This window comes from Ahaetulla prasina, chromosome 1, assembly GCF_028640845.1.
Source record: "Ahaetulla prasina isolate Xishuangbanna chromosome 1, ASM2864084v1, whole genome shotgun sequence".
In the NCBI taxonomy this organism is placed as follows: Eukaryota; Metazoa; Chordata; class Lepidosauria; order Squamata; family Colubridae; genus Ahaetulla; species Ahaetulla prasina.
This window is the reverse complement of record NC_080539.1, coordinates 57,544,862-57,565,743: the sequence shown is the minus strand read 5'-3', so window position 1 is coordinate 57,565,743 and position 20,882 is coordinate 57,544,862. Positions and strand designations below refer to the sequence as shown.

Sequence of the window (20,882 nt, the reverse complement as noted above, 5' to 3'; positions counted from 1 at the left end):
CCACTAGGACTCCAAGATCCCTCTCACAATTACTACTATTGAGCAAGGTACCACATATACAGTATATATATGTGTGTGTGTGTGTGGTATGTGTGTATCTGTCTGTCTACACAAACATACACAACACACAAATTATAGGCTTCCATTGACTTTGAGCAGGTTACAATTAAAAAATAAAAAGGACAAATACAAAGGACAAAAAGAAATCATGAACAGAAACTGCATAAAACTAAACCAACCAACAACCCTCCCCCGCAAACCAAAACTATTAGGGTTCAACTTTCAACCAAAGCCAGATCTGTAGTAGCTTCCTGAACAGTGTTGGGCTGGGAACCATCCCAGCAGATAACAGGAAAAAAGGCAGATTTCTGAATTCCACAAGATCACACTGCTTGATCAATGAAACAAAGATTGACCAGAAGTGCCCCCACTGTACCCAATCTTTAAAAAAATTTTTTTAAGAATTTTAATTTCAGTGCTAAAAACTAAATATCAATTAAACTTAGCAAAAGAGAAGATTCTGTTCAATCTCATGGGACAGGCAAAAACAACCCTAAAGCAGGTGATGTCTCAAATAACTAGGCTCTATGCCACAAATTTAATTCCTTTTCTTCTTTTCTTTTCTTTTTTTTTTTTTTCAAATCTTGGAACAAGTCTTCCTCTGTGGATTTGTTCTCTCTCTTTTGATCAGCTTGCCCTCTGTTATAGCAAGAACTCCACTGTGGCAGGCCCGGGTTTTATCCTGCATACCGTTGAGGGAGGGGTACCTAAATGGTTATGCGTGTGTGGTTTTTGTGCTGTAGGAAGGTCTCTCAGCTTGTCTTTGCTGGCCCTTTACTCTTCGGTTTTGTTTTGTTTTAAATCCTTTGAACTTCTGCCTGGGATGACTCAACCATTACAACCTTGTTTGTAACATTCTAGCTCCATTAGACGATTGCAGCATGCCAAACAAAGCAAACGGAATTCCAGTGAATTCTGAGAATACAAAGCCGTTCTTATTTGAAAAGAATGACATTCTCAGCTCATCCAAGGCCACCTCTGCGTACTAGAATCCTTATCAGCTGCAAGGAGACCAGAAGCTGTTGTTCCTGTATAAAAGTATCAAGTGGGGGGGGGGGAAGAGAAAGTCTGCTGTTTCATGCCAAGCAAAACAGATAATCCCCAAACTGTACGTTGCATTGTAAAACTGGCACGCACCAGCAACCAGCAGTCTGAATCCAGTTCAGACGCATGGATTTTACAGGCACAGAGGGTCAGCTGTTCTCTTCCCGATCATTCCCATTTTAAACATTTACAGCTATCAGCTGTTCAGAAGGGGGAGCAAGAGTCCATTAAATGCACCGTTACAGAATAATTGGGCGATGGAAAAAGTTGCTTCCTAAGCAGCCGCAGAGAACAGGACAATCTTAGGACCCAGACTGTGATTATATATACGTATGTATGCTGTTGCGACCTTTTTAATGAGGCAGGGAATCTTTGGAATCCCAGGATAGCAGAAATGTCTACATAATAATTGCAATGGGAATTCATACCATGCTGAAATTTGTTTTCTCTTTAAATGAAACACAAGCTGTGACATATGAATTCATGATAGAAAGTCTTTAGCAACACACTTTGTTTGTGGCTATATTACAGAATCTAAACATATAGAAGTGTAATCTTAAAGGATATGGAGCAATCTCTGAGAGTTTCATTCATTCTCTCAGTATCCTTATACCTGTCTTTTAATTTCCTGGGCTCCTCCTGCAAAACACAGTAGATTTAAGCTTAATGTTAACCGCTCCAATCTTGATTGCAGAAAATATGACTTCAGTAACAGAGTTGTTAATGCTTGGAATACACTACCTGACTCTGTAGTCTCTTCCCCAAATCCCCAAAGCTTATCAAAAACTGTCTACTATTGACCTCACCCCATTTCTAAGAGGTCTGTAAGGGGCGTGCATAAGAGCACAAGCATGCCTACCATTCCTGTCCTATTGTTTCCTTTCGTTATATCCAATTAATATAGTTATTACATACTTATACTTATATATATGCTTATATATTGTATAATTATTTCATGCTTATGCTGATATATATGTGTGACAAAATAAATAAATAAATAAATTACTAACAGCTTCCTGAACAGATTTCTTCAGGAAGTCTCCTAGGAACAAAAGGAAAGGTTGATCTCTCGTACCTCCTTTTATGATTCTGTTGGCAGTAGATGGAGGAGATGACACCCAGACAGGGGATCAATTTGCATTGTGGACTTTTCAGTCTCTGAACACCTTGTAGGTTCATGACGTAAAGCGCGCTTAGAGTTCTTGATTTATCCTATAAAGCTATTTTATCTAGTTTTTTGTTGGGTTTTTTTTAGACTTGTTTCTTAGTGTAATCTTTCTTTGATGTAAACTCTATTGGCAGTTTGCAGAGAGGCTCCTTTTCTTCAATGGTAGCACAGAACACTGTGTGTGTGTGCGTGCATGTGCAATGTGTACATATTGTTTGTGTGTTTAAAACATTTATATAGCCATCCATCTTTCAGCCAACTCTGGGCGGCTCTGAATCAAAAATTTAAAGACATATAAAATTATTTTAAAAACTCTAAAACAGAACCAGTTAAAACATAAAGCATCATGTCCCTTGTCTATAAGTTCATATCTGCATCTACCAATCTGATCCTTCTCTTCCAGCCTACTGAAATTCTGTGACTTTGCTTCTTCTAATGCTAACGCAAACTGAATCCTGGAAAGGGAGGAATAATTGTAGTGATAATGCCTTGGGTGAAATCTGTCCCTCCTCTCCTACCCCACTTTGTAGCTTGCACAGAGTTCCATGGAACACCGAGTCAGTGTTAACTCTCAGTGACTAAATAGATTGAGTTTTTCCATCCTCGTTGGTCTTTCAGGTTTTCCAATGATGCACTTAATGCCATTGTCCATCCAGGTTCCTGCTGGTTGTTCTCTTCTTCTCTTTCCTCCCACCTTTCCCTTTCCCGGTATTAGAGCCTTTTCTAGAGATATGGTCTTAGCATAATGTGTTGGAAGTGAAATAATTTGAGTCCGTTCATTTGTGTCTTGAGTCAGATCTCTGAGTTGAGTTGTTCATCTATTCATTTGTTTGTTATCTTGGCTATCTATATTATTATCGGGAGTCTTTTCCAATTCCTGAAGTTCAAAAGCATTAATACTTTTTCTGTCTTGCTTCTTCAAAGTCCACATTTCTGATTATCAGACAAGTTATTGAATACAGGGTCTATTGTGTATAGAGGGGCATATGTCAATAGTCTTGTGCTGGAACACATGTGTTTTATAGATCTTGGATGCTGCCAAATTAGTTGTCAGGGGTTAGAATTAATCATTCATTCAAGCAATCAATTATTCAATTTCTATTTATTCAATTTCTATTTCAACCTGAATATCTTCTCAGAGATCATCCCAAATATAAACACAAGATTTGTATTTTATATTCAGATCTTTTGTATTTTATATTATATTCAATAAAGGTAGAATTTGCGACTGTATATGACAGTTTAAAAATATTACAGGCTAGTCAGTGGTGAGACAAAAGTAAGGGTGGTATATGCAGCATTGAACGGCTGTTTAACACATTGATTTATCCTATCCTTTCTCCAAAGAAGTCTGAACAGCAGATGGAGTTTTCTCCATAGCTCATGTTACTTGCATTACAAGGCTGTAAACTAAAAGAAAATAATAATCCACAACTATCCAGTGAACTGTATGGAGAATTGAATCCAGGTGACTCTAATCTTATTTTGACATTGTAACAGCTATAGCATGCCAACCTAATACTTGATCAATTCTTTCGTTTCAGTGATTGTTGCAAATTTTGTTTCTGTTTCCTTTGGGGGCGGGGTAGGAAAGAGGAAGAACCAAAAGCCATCGTTATTGGCCCAAACTTGGCTCAAAACATAGCTCAGCCACTTATGGAAAATTCAAAGTGACCACCAAGTTCCGGACTGTTTCTGGTTGTTATGCTACAACGGGCCTGAAAGTCAAGCACCTATTGTTAGGACAAGAGAAGACTGTGTGGCATTTACAGTACACCAACTGGCCAGATCATGCTTGTCCAGGAGAGCAAGACTTCCTTTGTAAGCTTTCCTACATGTGAATCTAATGGCAACTGTGTTTATTGGAGCAGGGGGAGGGGGGAGGGAGAGCAAAAAAAGAGGACTCTTAAGAAATGTTTATGAGGAAAGATAACAAATAGATGACCATTGCATTTTCTTGATGAAATGAATCCTGTTATTTTACAAAAATAAATGCAATAACCTAACAGAATTCATTTTGTTGAGAAAACAATAACGAATGAATTCTGCATATGAATATTGAATATTCTACAATGACTGTAGAATACCTAAATAGTATTCTTATGTGCTTGTCATGATTTCCCAAGGTTTTGCTCGGGTTCTCTTAGGTCAGTGTTTTTTAAACTGAGTAAGTATAAGATATGCAGATTGCTCTGAAATACTTTACTGCATATGCTGTAACATTTTAAGAACCTATTTGGATACAGAAGACTCCGCACTAGAGAGTTTGTCTCCAAAATCCGTAAAGTAGCTGAAACAATTACATGAAGGACATAACACAGGGGTGAAATGCTCCCAGTTCGGACCAGATCGGCCAATCCGGTAGCAATGGCGGCAAGTGGTTTGGAGAACTGGTAGCAAAAATCCCTCGCCCCCTCCCTGCCCATGCCCAACTGAGTCACGCGATCATCAGAGCCTTTTAAAAGCATTTTACGGCCGATGAGGTTGTAAAAAATGCTTTTAAAAGGGAAAAAAAGGCTCTGATGATCCCAGCTGAGTTGCCTGTTCATCAGAGGCTTTTTTATTTTACTTTTAAAAGCATTTTTTCTACAACCTCTTTGACCGAAGAGGTTGTAAAAAAATGCTTTTGAAAGTAAAAACAAAAACAAAACCAGATCACGCGCCACAGTTGATCACCTCCCACCCCCTGGTGCTGTTCTACTTTACCAAATGCCTCCTTTTGACATGCACTGCACACGCGCATCTCGCATTTGGTGCATGGTGTGCACTGCAAATGCGCGCAGAGTGCCCATGTGCTGCCAGTGAACCGGTAGTAAACCGGTTCAGATTTCATCACTGACATAACATCCTTCCTCTCTTCCCCTTCTGCATTCAGCAGCTCTTAAAGCTGAATCCTTGAGTAGGACTAAGCAGTCTTGTGCCTTGTTTAACATCACAGATCATTGTTGTCAAAGGTTCTGTCTTTAACAAACTATGGTGCAGCTAAGGGCAAACCTGCTGTTTGCTTGTTTTGCTATTCAAACTTTTCACTAGCCCTAAAAACGATGCCTGGAAGTCGAGGATAGGGCAGAAATACTTGAAATTCAGTCACAATTTGCAAGGTAAGGAAAGGGCCAGATGGATGGCCCCTTCCTATTAGATAGTGCTCCAGCAGGCATGTTTCTGGGGGAAACTTGCTGTTGTTCTGATCCCAGCCTGTTAATCGTAGGAATTGCTGTAAGTAATGTCTACAGTCATCTGCTTCAGGGACTTTGGGATTTGCAAAGGGTGGAAGAGTGTATGTGTGGGTATTTTTTTAAACAGCTGATTAATTTAAAGTCCCAAGTAGTAATCGACACCCTGCTGGCACTTACTGCATTCGGTGTGGTTTGCTGTCTAGAGGCCAAATAATTAGTGTTTCCTAAGAACTGTAAATGATCATAATTTAAAAGGAAACTTGCTCCCCTCAACTTCCTTGCCGTAGTTTATGTAAAACTGCAATAGATTTGGGAAATGTACTTTTTTTTTGTTTATTCCTACCTTGCAGCCTATTTGGAAGAGATCCAGTCGGTGCGCCGTCACACCAACAGCATTCTGGACAGCAGTAATAACTGCAACCCTCCAATTGTTGTGCACTGTAGTGCTGGAGTAGGGAGGACAGGTGTGGTTATTTTGACAGAGCTTATGATTGGCTGCTTGGAACACAATGAGGTAAGTGAAAGGGTCTTCCTGAAGTTATGTATTTCTTCCTAAGAAGAGGTGCAGTCCAGGGAGCGTCACTGCAGGGTGAAGTACAAATGTGTGCAGGAAAAGGTCCACCAATACTAAAGGAGTCACCATATTGCACTGTGCCACAAAAGCAACACTCTTGTAGGTCCTTAAAACTAACAAATGTGACTTATGTAACCAGATAGGATAATCGGAATACATTTCTTATTGTGGCAGAAGCCTCAATCGGCAATCAACATAGTTTATACACACTGGCCTATGCATCTGCAAAGTCACACAGAGACATGAAAAAGAAATGAAGTCTAATGCCAATGGAATGCAAAAAAAAAAAAAAGGGGGGGGAGATCTTTGTAAAACTCAAGATAAGTAAATTGACCGTTCAGAACAACAGCCATTGGTAATGATCCAGCCATCCCAGTAAAGTATGCTAATTAACATCTGTAGTGGAACAGAAAACAAATGTCTCCACTCAAATCTAAATATAGGGAAACTTCTTAATTAGTTCTAGTTCAGCAATTTCATGGTGGAGTCTCCAAATCCCAGCTTGTAGTACAATGAGAAAAAGAGACAGATCTCCTTCTCTCCATGAATAATTTTGCACGTCCCATCCCCCACTTGCCTTTTTTCAAGATTTTTGTTGTTTTTTTTAAAAAAGAGATTTGAAAGCACACTGTCCAATATTTGTCCCTGTCCTCTCAAGTGGTTTTGAAGCTTGGCTTGGAAAACAAGGATATTGTCATAGATTTGTTTTTGCAGCAAATACGAGAATTATGACTGAAAATCAAACACTCGGCTATTAAGAGTTGGGTTGAGCCCTGCAAGTCCAAACTAGCCTGCATTTTTTTCTTGCTTAGATTGAACTATGTTCTAACTAGCTTAGCAAAGGAATTTAGGCTGCTGTTGATCAAATTCCACACAGCAACGTTCTTTGGTAAGGTCTGAAAGTTAACAAAGTTGAGAAGAAGAAAACTGAGATCCTTATCCGTACTTGTTTAAAACAAAGAGAGCAATCTGATGGTTCAAATAAAATGTGTTGTATAGGACCTGGTAGAGGAATGGCACTTAGCTGAAAGTCCCAAGGCAAAATTACCTCTCATAGTCTCTAGAGTTACCTCTCATAGTCTCTAGAGTTCCTCTGAACTATAATACTTAAATTATAGTGTGACAGAAAACTGAAATTTTAAATTTCATTGGGAGCAATAGTACTGAGTGCCACAGTGACCTAGTGGTGAAGATGCTCACCTCCCATTTAGAAGGTTGAGCATTCAATCTGGGTAGCAGCAGATGTTTCTCTTCTAGGGTGCAAAAAAAAAAAAAATCTGTGAACTCCGCATGGTGTGGGGAAGGGCATTTGGCTAGTAAACTCTCAGCTCCATCCAGTTACCCCTACTCCACCCTGAAGATTACAGGGTCATAAAAAGGGAGATTATTGGGAACATTAATACTAATTGTGTTTAATTTACAGTAAGTTTAACAAATCATTTGAAGTTTTGCATTATCAGATTTCAGTGTGTTACTCAAAGTAGCTCTTCATCCCAAAATAGATAAAAGTATATTATGATGCTATTCAAGCATAGGGTGCCATCAATGAAGATCAACAGGAATTGGCATTATATATGCTGAACTTGTTTGAAATGTCTAGGTGATGGGAATAGCACTGGGAAAGAACTGTGCTACTTACAATAATCATAGAAAGTTAGAATTGGAGTGAATTTTGAAATCAACTACTCTTAACTCTTTTTCCAGTACAGGAGTTCCCTAATACAGTTTCATTGTTGAACAGCTCTTATCATTGGAAAATTTTTCTGATGTCCAGTCAAAATCTGAATTATCCATTCAGCTCATTGTTTCTTGCCTTCTAGAGAACACCAAACAAGTTTACTACATCATCAGTAAGACAGTCCTTCAACTGTCCTATTTGAAGACAACTATCTTACATCTCTGTTGTAAAACAGGATCATATTTAGGTAGAATAACAACTTTTGAAATTTGTTCTTTATTAGAACAAATTAAGTAAGGAAATACCTTTATCGGGAAACAAAGGAACATTGGTGGAAAGTGAATGCAAAAATGCAAATATTGAAACCGGTTAAGAACTGCTTTTCATAAAGAACAAACTTTGCACAAGGAAACTTCCCTCCTCATAGTAAGACACCTGTAATCCCAATTATGCCTCTCAATGTTGTTTTTTTAAACTTTCGAAGCAAATATGAAGGATGGCGAAGGGCTGCAGAGAATAGGAAAATGATGCTATCCTGTTTCTGCCAATGAAAGAAGTTCTAGCAAGAAAAAAAAATAAGCTGGGATATTGAAGTTTATATTTGTGTTTTGAACATGCTAGAATATAAATATTCTATAGCATCTTTATGTATTCAATTTTATTGGGTTGTATAGAACCCTCTGTGCACCTCTTAGCTTTTGCGATTCTTTGGCGAAGAGGGTCCAGGAAGAAGAATGGTGTAAAAATATTTATGCAGTCTTCTTCTTATATTTGCCTCACTAGTGGTTGCAAGGCAGTAAGACTGGAGTTCTAAATATATCTTGTTAAGCATCATTCTAATAAATAGTCTTTAGATGTCTTCTTGAACTTAACTGACACATTTTTAAACAATCAGAATGGCCATTCTGAGGCTATGTTAATTATTGGATTTATATTAGTTGCAGAATATGAATTGAACCATTTCTTTTCTTGCCTTGATAAAGATAACAATCCTCTAGAACAGGGGTTGGCAACCTTAAACACTCAAAGAGCCACAAAGGTTCTAATGGAAGCCCCTGTTCAATTCTAGAGCCAACCAGAAATCCGGTTCCTCCACCATAGAGTCTTCTAGCACGGCATCCTTTTTCCTCTGCCAACTGGAAGTTGATTCCCCCACCATAGTCTCCTCCTAGCGCAGCATCCTTTTCCCTCTACCTGTCCGAACTGAAAGCCCTATCAATTGTGGAGCCGACCAGCAACAGGGAGCCACAGCAGAGGGATGAAAGAGCCACATGTGGCTCCAGACCGCGGGTTGCTGACCCCTGCTCTAGAACAAATACGTGCTAATAATCTCAACAATTCACTCTTCTTGTTTTTTTTCTTTCACATGAAAACTCTTCCCATGAATAAAGAAACATCTTATGTGTCTCTGATACAATTTAGAGCACAAGAGAAATGAAACTAAATGGACCTCTAATCTAAGAATGCTGTCCAGTTTAATTTTAGGTTGATGCTTCCCAAATTGTATGCAAACCTGGACTTAGTTGTTCTTCTGTATTTATATTTATCCTACTGTTGTGATTCCCAGAAAAAAAAAAGAAAACCACTAACTGATACAGCAATGGGATTTAATGGTGCAGAATAAGAATTAAAGAAAGCAAATGCAACAATTGTTTGACTCCTATATTATTTTGTTTAGCTCTACAGCGATAATGTTGCTATGCATTTTCTCTTCCTCTTTGCAGAAAGTAGACGTTCCAGTGATGCTTCAACACCTGAGGGAACAAAGAATGTTCATGATCCAAACTATCGCACAGTATAAATTTGTCTACCAGGTCCTTATCTTATTTCTACAAAATTCCAGGCTCATTTAACACCTTTAAAAGAGACATTCTTTTCATTCACTTATTTAGACAGCCTTTTTGGTTTGGCTGAGAATCACCCTACTACAAAGCTGCTTGCTTTGCAGTATTTTGTGACACCTGATCAAAATTGCTTCAATGATAAGGACACTTTGTTCTTCTTGCGGATGATTTTATATGAGATAATTTATTTTTTTTAAATGATGTGTGAACTTTCTTAATTGGTGGAACGTGGGGTAACCTTAAAATGACGGAACCACATTTGACACATCTCTTTATTGTAATCTGTCTTTAGGACGGAAAATAATCCTATCTGGAGATGTTCTCTTGACCATTGCATTTCTATATGACATGCAAGGCAGCTTTGCTATTTTATTGTATTCTATTTTATTTTTGTGAAAAGAGTATTTAGCAATCTGTTTTCAGGGCTGTGCACATAGAAGAAAAACCAGCTTAAAAAAGTATTTGACTTTTGTTCAAATTTAAAAGCAGATGTATGTCTATAATATTATAGAAAAGGAACAAGCTTTTGCCATCTATGATACATGCAGTGCCTTACAGAATAGCAGGGGGATTTCCAATAAGCTCAAGATTTCAAGGGTTCAGTACTAAGCAAGTATGATTATACTGGTAGTACCTTGATGATGGATAGTAGCAATATTTAAAGCTATAAAATAGCTGAAATACTGGAATGAGATCCATTCTAAGAAGTTTTTAAGGGTCCAAGCAAGATCTAATCAATCCTAAATCCTACAGTTGATGCTGTATCTTGAGTCTAGAAATTGCCCTGCACATGATGTGAAATACCGAGATCAGGGGTGTTTTTCAAGTCAGATTATTCTTTGAATCATACAGAGTAAATCTGAAGATCTTTTCTATTGATGGCCATATTTTGGTAGAACATTCTGTTGGTGCATGCTGATAGTAGCAGAGTCACCCTTTCTGTGACTTCCTCTCTGTTCTCTCTCCTTCTAAGGGAGAGGTATATATGGAGAATGGTTGTTTAGCTTTTTTTAGAAATCTTACTAGGTTAACATGCAAACAGCTTTTGAGGTTAATCTTGTGTCCAATTACTGTAAGCCAATAACTACCTGTAGCCTAGAACAGCAGGTATAAGGACATGACAGTTGAAAGTGTTTTAAAAACATCCATTTAAATGAATAGGAAATGCTAACTTATTGATTTAGTATTGTTTGCAAAAGAGAATGTTCTAGTGGTTTAGGTATGTTGCCCTAAGTGTCTCCAGGCTCTAAAACCCCTGTAGGGTTTGTGTCTGCCGGCTCTGTTGTGTGGCTGCAATGCATTCCTTGGATTCACAAATAATTTTTAATCATCTTCACATAATGTAATAATTATGTTAAATTAGACTTTTTGCTTATTGCTCTTGAAAAATCAGGTGATGGACAGATTGTCATGGACAAAATCTACGTTGTCGCTAGGAATTGACAGTGACTTGATGGTACATAATCTTTGATCCATTTATCTCAGCAGTGTCCACTCTGATTTGCCATCGCTCTCCAAGGTCCTGATTCAAATTATTTCCCCCTCCCACTGAACAATATGATTTGCTCATCAAAACATCCATCTGACATTGAGTTATTATAACCAGTTTTAATATTGCTTTTATACATAATAATCCTGTGTTGCCTTTTAAAATACTTATGATTCCTCCCTTCTCCTCCTCCCCCCCAAATTTCTAAATTAGACAATAGTATTAAAGCTGATATGCTTAGGATGGGTTATAGACTTTGTGGAAATGAGCCAGATTCAAGATTTTTAACCAATCCAAAATATAAAAATGAATAGGGATTTTTTAAAAAAGAGAGGAAGTTATTTTTGTGACCAAACTATAGATTAAAATTGAATATACATGAAAAGAATGATATCAAAGCAAAAGTCACAGTTTCTAGCATGCTTTCTTTTAGATGAACACCCAAAGTGACATTGCAGGCAGTTTCTTGAATAGAAGAGGCATTCCCATTGTATATCCGATGGGAAAAATATCTCTTAACATAATGTTTGACACCTGTGTTGTATCTATATTTATATTATACAAGTAATCCTTGACTTACAACCACAATTGGGTTCAACATTTCCATTGAGCAAGGCAGTTGTTAAGTGAGTTGTGCCTTATTTTAAACCATTTTTTGCAATAGTTGCTTAGTGAATCATTGCCATTGTTAAGCGAATTATGTAGTTACTAAGTGAATCTGGCTTCCCCCATTGCTTGTTGGAAACCAGCTGGGAAATTTACAAATGGCGATCACATGATCCTAGAACAGTGCAGCTGTCATAAATATCTGCCAGTTGCCAACCTACCCAGGTTGCTGGGTAGGTTGAATGCCACCAAGTGTTTACTGGACCCGTGCTTTGACCATTAGTAGTTCAGATTCTTGTAAAGATCATTAGCATGCAGTCATTTGAACCACCTTGACTCCTGATTTCTTGCATCTGACATGAATGGCTATAAGTCAAGGACTACTTATACTATATTTTACATAGTATAATATATACTTTTTAAAAAAACTGCAGTTTCTTTGTAGGGATTAAACCTGCAGTCTTGTCTATATGTTCCTGGGAGCAAGTCCCATTGATCTCAGAAGGATTTACTTCTAAGTATATATGGATAGGCTTAACTTATTTCACTGCCCTCACATGTTAAATCTAAACCACTGCTCAATTCACCCCAACCTTACTAAGAAAAAGACAGAATTCAAGCCACCTTAAATATTTAGGAAAAGAATATATAGAGAATGTCTTCTGTTGATGCTCCTTTAGAGACTCTTATTTCTTTAGTGTGCAGTTTCCAGTCCAGCATATCTTTGCCAATGCCAACATATCTCTTGTTAAATTAGCTGAAACCATTTAAAGTCTTTTAGTGGCATCTGCGTGATAATTGAACAGAGACGCTTTGTATCTGGGAAGCTGGCCAAGGAATAAACCTTGAAGCAAAGTGTATTAAATTAGTTATCTCATTATAGTTTTTTGAATAATTTCCTAATGATGAATTAAGTTTGAAACCAGAGCTGTCAAGTCCCATTGCTCTATTTGGCCTGACAGGTAGGGAGTTAGAAAGAGAAAATAATCCCCTCCAAGGTCTGATTGCTCTGAGATTTAGGATGTGATCTGTATAGTCTTGGCTGTTCTAGAAGTATGCAAACCAAAAGAAGTTATTTAATAAGCAGGCATAATGGATACTAAAAAAGGAAGTATTGATGAGACATTGCCAAGGCGTTTTGTCACAATGTATACCTATCTTGCACACATAATTGCAAGGGAAATCTTCCTGCAGTTAAACACCAATGCCCAAGACCAAGCCACTAATACTAATATAATAAAGAACCACTACTAATATAATAAGGAACCATTTTCACACTATAAGGTAGTCTACAAGGAAGATGGTGTTCAAAGAAAAAAATTAAGACTATTAAGGTACATACTATTTTAGTGTGATTTTCATACTAATGTTGACCTTAACAAGCTTAATTTTAAAAGTCTTGCTCAAATTCTAATGACCCTCAGCATCAGAAGCTTTATTTTGTTAATGTTTGAAGAATCTAATGTTAATTAAGCATCATGCTGTAAAGACAAAACTTAACTGATTATATTAATGATCTTAATTTCAAGAAAGTTCAAGAATGAAGTTACTTCAAGGAATAAATCCAAGGATAGTTTTTTTTTAAAAAAGCAACTGTTGTTAATCTCAGAATATCATAATGTTTCAGGGGATGATGCGATATCCCCTGTTCCTGTACTGCACAGATGTCAAGCTCATGGCGTCACATTGCTGTTGTGTGACACTTTGCGACGTTATTCCCATTTGCAGAGCTGGGGTGGGTATGTCCTGCGCTTGACGCATCAGGCCCACAGGCTGCCAGTTTAACACCTGCTATCCTGAGTAGTATAGAGAGATGAATGGAACTTCAGTTGCAGGCCGGCTATAGAGTAAGACACTTGTACTCAAATGTATTAGTGAACATCAAGTTGAAGAATGGTCTTTTATTCCCTTTCCTAGAATTTACATAGATCTATTAATCACCCCAGTTCTGAGATAAAATTTCACATTAGCAGATGTATGGCCTGTGGAACCAAAATTCTGGTTTAAATTAAGTTAGTTAATTTCAGAAAAAGCTAAGTAAAATTATAAAGTTCCTCTTGTGGGTTAATATAAATAATAATGAACTATGGAATTGTAGGAAAAAAATCAATAGGCAATATTCATACATCATTGCAAGCAAATTAATGTTGTACAGAATGATAATATCTGACAATGTAAACATCATAATCTTTTCCCCCAACTACATAACAGAAGGCTCTTACGGCCCATGAAAGATGTGTTGAATGGAAGCAATTGGTTTGGTAGTGCTACTCCTTAGATAGTTTCACTCTAACCTAACATGATTCATTTTTTAAATCATCCTTGTTAAAATTATTATAATATATTCTATACATGGCAGAATTCTTAGGTAGGTAACTTGTGTTAGCAAGTGTTTTACTGTATAATGCAGGCTGACATTGAAGCCTACTTGATTTCTATATAGTAATAAATGATCTGGACCAGTGTATCTAGAATGTCTTTTCTTTATAGCAGGGGTGTGAAACTCGCGGCATCACATCATCACATGACGTATCACGACTTTTTACCCCTTTGCTAAAATGGGGGTGGGCCTGGCCGTGGGCCACAAGTTTGACAGCCCTGCTTTATAGGAATTGCTCTGAACTTTTAACCCTTTTGCATACTGCTGCATAATCCTGCATAGTGGAACAGTAAATAATTGTTGAATTCTTGTGAGATTTCAGGGAGAAATCTTTTGAGTAGTTAACGAGACCTTGTGTCAGATTAGTAAAATCTTAAGCTAAATTAATTACATCTTGCAAGATTTCAATGAATCCCCAATATTACTCCCATCGTGTCAAATATTTCTTTGCTATATCTTTAGTAAGCATGCCTGTTGCATTGCCTACTCATGTTTAAAACCCTTTTATCTGAAAAGTCTACCAAATGTCATACTGTGGAGAATTTTCTGAGAGCGAACATTTTCTATTGAGGTGCCAAGACTTCACAATGCCAGGGTAGAAGTAGCTTGCTCTTTTCAATTTATACTAGGGGCATTCCTTAAAATAACAAACACTAAATCAACCTTGCAGTCATTTGTTACTTACACATTTTTATTTACTAACGCATGACCTTTTTTGATGTGTAAAATTGGAAATGTATTTCAGGATGCTAGTGTCTCCCATACCTCATTGCTTCCCCTGCCCTCCCTCCTTTCAGGTAGTTTTTTACTCCTGGTGATCTGGACAAATCCCTGCCATTTTCTTGGCAAGATTTTCAGAAGGTGTTTGCCCTTGCCTGCTTCCTATGGGCTGAGAGAAAGTGGGACTAGAACTTAATGTCTCCCAGTTTTAAGCCTGATGCCTTAACCACTACACCAAATGGCTCTCACTCTCTCAAGTTTGTGTTGTATTTAATAAAGCAATTTAGTATATTTTGAATTATCTTTGCACGTCTCTTGATCAAAAGATAAAATTCTTCCCATGAAAAACCCATTGCCTTGTCACAGATTGCTTCTGCCATGAGCATTACTACTCAAAGTTGCTACCAAAAGGGCATTACTAACTTGTAAATCCAAAACACTAAGATAAGGACAGTAATTATTGAAGAGATGCACCTTTTTAATCTGATTATTCTCCTAAAATCACTCATGAGGGATATACATATAAAACCATGCTATTTAGTTTTTATGTTGTAGATAAAATTTCTTGTATCCTTTCTAGATTCTGATGACTAGTTATTGATGCTGACATTAGTTGCTTTAATATATTCCTTCTGGGCTTTCACATTTTGACAGCAAATTTCTACATTCATATATTGTTTTTCAAAATCTAACTTAAATATTACCTATACCCATAAAGCCTATCCTACAACAGTTCAATTCTTAAATAATACCAGAAATCATTATTAACTAAAAAGCCGCTTAAAACTTCCCATTACCTTGAAAACCGAGATTCCTCCATATACTATAAGTGCAGTTAACAGTGATTGAATACATGACTTCAAATCAAGCGGTTAATCTGCTTTTAAATCAGTACTATATTTACACTGTTCAATATGTTTCAGATGTTCATGGAATAGAGCCTATATTTTAGAAAAAGGGCTACCACATTTATGTATCTACATATGTTTAACGGTTGGAGTTAACAATGCATTTTGCTTGGCTTCCTCATCTGGACTCCATTTTCAGATCATTTATCCCATTCAAATGTTGATGCAGATACTTTTTAGAATGCCTTCTCATAATATATTCCATTGTAGCACCGAAGTGTAAAAAGAAACATATATCCAAACTTTATCCTCAGATCATTGCTTTTATACATTTGTAGATGCTCTGACCGTGCACTGAATTCTTTCAGCTTTTTTTAGTGTTGGCTGTGTAAAATACAGTGAAATTGATATTGTTAAGTAATTAGGATATAATCATGTTCCATAGTAAGGGAATTATTTTAAGTCAGATTACATTTTTGCACCTTTGTTAGGCTTATACACCATATGTAAATTTGCAATTAGTCTCTAATTCAGTTACTCTATTTGTTTTTATAACAACATTCTCTATTTCTTTAGCAAAAAAAAAAGACAAAATGTCTCCTATAGTCCAAAGCATGATTTCAGCTAGGAAAAATTGCATCCACAAGTTAATTTAATGTACAAAGTTCTGTCAAATAATTATTGACAATGGTTCCTGCTTATGTAAATTTGTAAAGGATGACCCTATAAATCATTTATATATTTGAAGTCATTTTTATTTAGTGAAATGCCTCCATTTGAATTGAAATTGTAAGTCTAGACTATTACTTTATCCATACTTAAGATATATCCCAATTAAATATTTGAAACATAATTCACTTTATGGATTAACACCTTACAGTTAATAAACCATATTGAGTTATAGCTTTAGACTTCATATCACAGGACAAAGTGGGACCACTTGCAGTTCCAGGGTTGCCAACCATCCCTTATTTTATGCTTCCCCCCCCCCACCTTCTGAGCAGTACTGCTAAAATTGGCATAAATCTCATATTTGGGAAAGTGTAAAGCAAATTGTATGAATGACTTTTTTAAAAAGACCCGTCCAAAAGAAGAGAAAGACACTCTTAACCTCTAAAACGTGTTGAGAGGCATTCCTAGCTGCTAAAAGATAACACAGTCCTCTGTCCTAAAAGCCCTTTGCCTAATAGATAGGTGGCATGTCTCTTTGGCCATTGCTTTGTTAGGAAATGGCAGAGAGCTGCTGAACATTGGGCAATCATGGACAAGCAATTGGAAAATGCCTTGGCACTAAAGCTAGCTCTACAAAGTTAATTGTTTGACTGTTACCTTTAAAAATGCATTTCTGCACTGTGTTAAGACTTCTCTATATCCATATATTTCAAATAGCTTGTATTTGTCTTGATTTTTTTTTTTAATGAGTCTGCCACAGAAGTTTGCAAGCTGCCTTTAATGCCATTCTGTAATATCTTCTTTTGGAAACAATTAGAATGGAATGTAAACTTCCATTCCAACATTAGATTTGAACTCTCTTCATTGTCAGCATAGGGTCTAGAAATGAGTTCATCACTGATGTTTTTCTGAAATCTTATGTGTGTGCTGCTATTCAGTTCTAAAAGGCATTAGTAACACTAGAAGATACAAAGTAACAATAATTGTCTGCTTAGATCACCTCCAGTATCAACTTAATACCTTAAGACAGGTATCTTAAGTGGGTATTTCACTATATGGATGTCCCTAAATTATACCAAATATAATTATGCCAGGTTTGTGTTCCAGAAATTAACACACTAAAAATATTTTGCATCATTGATTTGTTCTCGTTCTGGTTTACTGCAGTATTTTTATTCCTCACTTGAAAATTGCATTATAAATTTAAATCCAGAGCCATCATTGAAAAAAAAAACTTATTTCTTAAGTATACATTTTGTAAACAATTAAGTTCAGTCATTTTATGAATTCATAATGGTTGCCATAATCCATTTCCTATTGTTTTGTACCATTGAAAGCCTTAAAAAAACCTATGCATGCCATGTTATATTTGTATCAGTACATAAGCTTATGCTTGTTGGTTTCTTTTGTATAAAAGCAATTGATTTTTGACAGTATTTTGCACTTTCTCCGCTTTTCTTTGGTTTTTATAATTTTTACTTCAGCATATAATTGCAATATGTTTTTTACATCTTACACTGCTTTTTTGTAAATATTTGCAATGTAAGAAAATTTTGATTCAAGCTTTGTTTTGTAAAAGATTATGCTTAGCCTTATTATGCAATAAAACTTTTTTCAACTTTCTAATAATCAGTGTAATTGATTCAAAAACATTGGCAGTGACTATTTTGCATATGCTGTTGAGTGGTGCAGTGGTCTAGAGGTGGAGCTCCCACCTCACAATCAGGAGGCTGTGAGTTCAATCCTAGGTTGAGGCAGATATTTCACTCGGCACAATGAGACTATATCTGCTGAATATAACTCCACATTGGGGACAGGAAGGGCATCCGGCCAGTAAACACTCAGCTCCATTCAGTTGCCCAGACTCCATCCAGCAAGGGATTATGGGGTCATTTAAAAGAAGATGACATCAGATTTGGATTAATTTAGAATCAGTTTGCTCTGCGTAATTATTTTATATTTGATTATGTCTCACTTTTACTATTTTTATAAACTATAACTCAAGGTGGCAAAAATACCTAATACTTTTCCCTCCTATTTTTCCCCACAACAACCACCCTGTGAAGTGAGATGGCTGACGGGTCCAAAGCCACCCAGCTGGCTTTCCATACACGGTCTCCAGGATATGTGTTGTATGAGAAAAGGCAGCTGTTAAATTTGCCTAATTAAGTTTGCTTAAAAATAACCGAATGCCCTACTTGTGTGAATGGAAAGAGGAAAGGTTGGAGAGACTTATTTGTTACATGTTCCCATGCCTTCTCTAGACAACTAGCATAAGAAAAACATCCAAAAATTTACCAAGTTTCAGCAAAGTAATAAATAACCACTTCAAAGAATAGCAGAGCCGGTCATGTGCCAGAAGATACTTTATTTTTTAACATACATACAAGCAAACACAAATAACAAAATAAAAGGGCATGAATTAGTATGCTGTTTCTAAGTTTCAGGGTTTAAAAATGGAGAGGGAATAAGTTAGCATTTTCCAAATAACTAGGGGAAGGCACTATGGAAATTACACCATAGAATAACTATACAGGTATCTGCAGATGCTGCTGGTAGAGCGGGAAGATGCATAGCTTTCAAGAGAGAAAAAGAATTAGTAAGTGACAAGAATTATCTTGTTTCAGATCCAGGAAGACAGGAGGACTTTCACACTTTGGTCCATCAAACATACTAACACACTATTGGCACTAGATACTTTCCACTCTTCTGGTCTCACAATTTTTTAAAAAGGAAAATGTTCCAAATTATTTAGGTACTTTTAGACATGTAGAAATATTATCAATTATGTTCTTTGTGGGTGTTAATCCATTATTTAAAACGGGTCCCCAACCTTGGCAACTTTAAGCCTGGAGAACTTCAACTCCCAGAATTCCCCAGCCAGCTTTGCTGGCTGGGGAATTCTGGGAGTTGCAGTCCTCCAGGCTTAAAGTTGCCAAGGTTGGAGACCCCTGATTTAAAAGATACAGTCCTTGAGTCAGGCTTGACTTCTTGTTACTGACAACCATGCAGGTTTCTAGCAACAGCACGTACATTCTTTTTTTCAGATAATGCAAAGTGTTCCAAAACAATTTTTGGACTTCCCGGTGTGGTTTTCAGTCTTGGGACTTCCTGGTCATCTCCCGTGTAAGAATAATCTGAGTTTGAACCTGCTTAACTTTTTGAAGCTCAGTCAGGGTCAGTTAAGGTCCCGTGATAATTTCTGTCACTCAAAACAAGCCACTGTGTAACTAGGCAAATGAGCAGGGAAAGTTCCATTTGAGACTAGGATTGTTCATTGTCTTGGTAGTTTTAGTTTCAACGCTGTCCATCCCACTTGCTGCAATGAGGTTTGAGAAACACTTTGCATCTGTTGCTAAAACACAACGTCACCCAGCAACCAGCATTTGTTTAAAGTGGTGCTGTAAGAAAGCATCAAGTATGAAGAAGTGGCCCATCTGTTTGGAAATTACAATTCATTCAAGTCTGGAGACGGGAGAAAATATTTGTAGCTCGGTTTGTAGATTTAAGCAGGTTTGTCCTCTGAGCTTGCTGCTTGCCTCCCAGATGTTTCGTTACCAAACTAGGTAACATCTTCAGCAGGGTACAAAGATCAAAGACAGAACACAGAAGGAAGACAGTACCAACATCATATACAGAATCAGTTGCAACAACTGTAACCAGTTCTACTCGGGCAGACAGGACAGCAGAATTTAAAAACCAGAATCCATGAACACCAGCTGGCTGTCAAATGGCATGACTCGAAGACGCTGATTGACAGTCAAGCCAACAACAAACACTGTTTCGACTGGAACGAAGCCAAAGTCATCGGCAAACCTGTCAGGCATGTGAGTTTATCGAAGCCTGGCATTCTGCCAACGGGCCCATTCAACAAACACATTGACATAGAACCAGCGTACCAATAAGGAAGCAGACCATCCAAACCATCAACCAACCACAGAACCAATCATCCTCTGATTATTGAATTTCACGCCTCCCAGCAACCAACCAGAAGTCATAAGACCAGAAGCAGTCTTGTGATTCAAACAGTCTTGTGATCCAATCCGTCTTGTAACTCAGTCTTGTGATTCAATCACAAAACCAATCAACCACCCAAGACCTATATAACAAACAAGACACTTTGCCCCAAAACCTCGCTGAAGATGTTACCTAGTTGGTAATGAAATGTCCAGGAGCCAAGCAACAAACTCAAAGGACAAACCTGCCTAAATCATTCAAGTTTCTTTCCAATAAAACATATACCATAGAATTACTCTGAATGTACTTTTAGTGTTTAACCAATAAGCTTTATATTTGAATTTTTAAGAGAATACATTGTCTTTAATCGGAAGAAGCAAAATTAAGCTGAATAAAGTCCATCACGTGTAGCTTTCCCATACAGTATCAAAACACTGAATACTGCTATTCATGTCAGAAAAGGATATTTCCTAAGGTTTAACTTCTATATAAACAATCTGCATTAATTCTGTTTGGTATCTGTATGGCCAAATGAGCAGAAGGCACTTGGCAAATGTATGCTTCTAAAAATACACGGAGATGAGTATCAGTTAAATATTTTTAAAAAAACCACAAATACAGTAAAGGTATTCCCAAATGGAAAAAAACTATCTACAGGAATATATA

The 20,882-nt window shown here is 37.0% G+C and overlaps 2 protein-coding genes across 4 annotated transcripts in view; one reads left to right on the top strand and one right to left on the bottom strand.

Annotated features, from left to right (window-relative positions):
* Positions 1-14,002, top strand: part of PTPN14 (protein tyrosine phosphatase non-receptor type 14) — a 142,001-nt gene extending 127,999 nt beyond the window's left edge. For 2 of the 3 annotated variants that reach the window (XM_058165387.1, XM_058165386.1), the window contains exons 17-19: positions 3,862-4,093; positions 5,799-5,962; positions 9,425-14,002. In XM_058165387.1, the coding sequence (XP_058021370.1) occupies positions 3,862-4,093; positions 5,799-5,962; positions 9,425-9,553 (525 nt within the window). In that variant the 3' untranslated portion in view covers positions 9,554-14,002. Of the gene's footprint in view, positions 1-3,619; positions 3,833-3,861; positions 4,094-5,798; positions 5,963-9,424 lie in introns of those variants that run through there. The other variant, XM_058165388.1, reaches the window with a different exon arrangement.
* The window catches only part of SMYD2 (SET and MYND domain containing 2), a 56,226-nt gene continuing 41,314 nt past the window's right edge, over positions 5,971-20,882 (bottom strand). Inside the window, exon 12 of the mRNA XM_058165398.1 lies at positions 5,971-9,454. Coding sequence (XP_058021381.1) covers positions 9,398-9,454 — 57 coding nt within the window. The 3' untranslated portion in view covers positions 5,971-9,397. The remainder of the gene's footprint in view (positions 9,455-20,882) is intronic.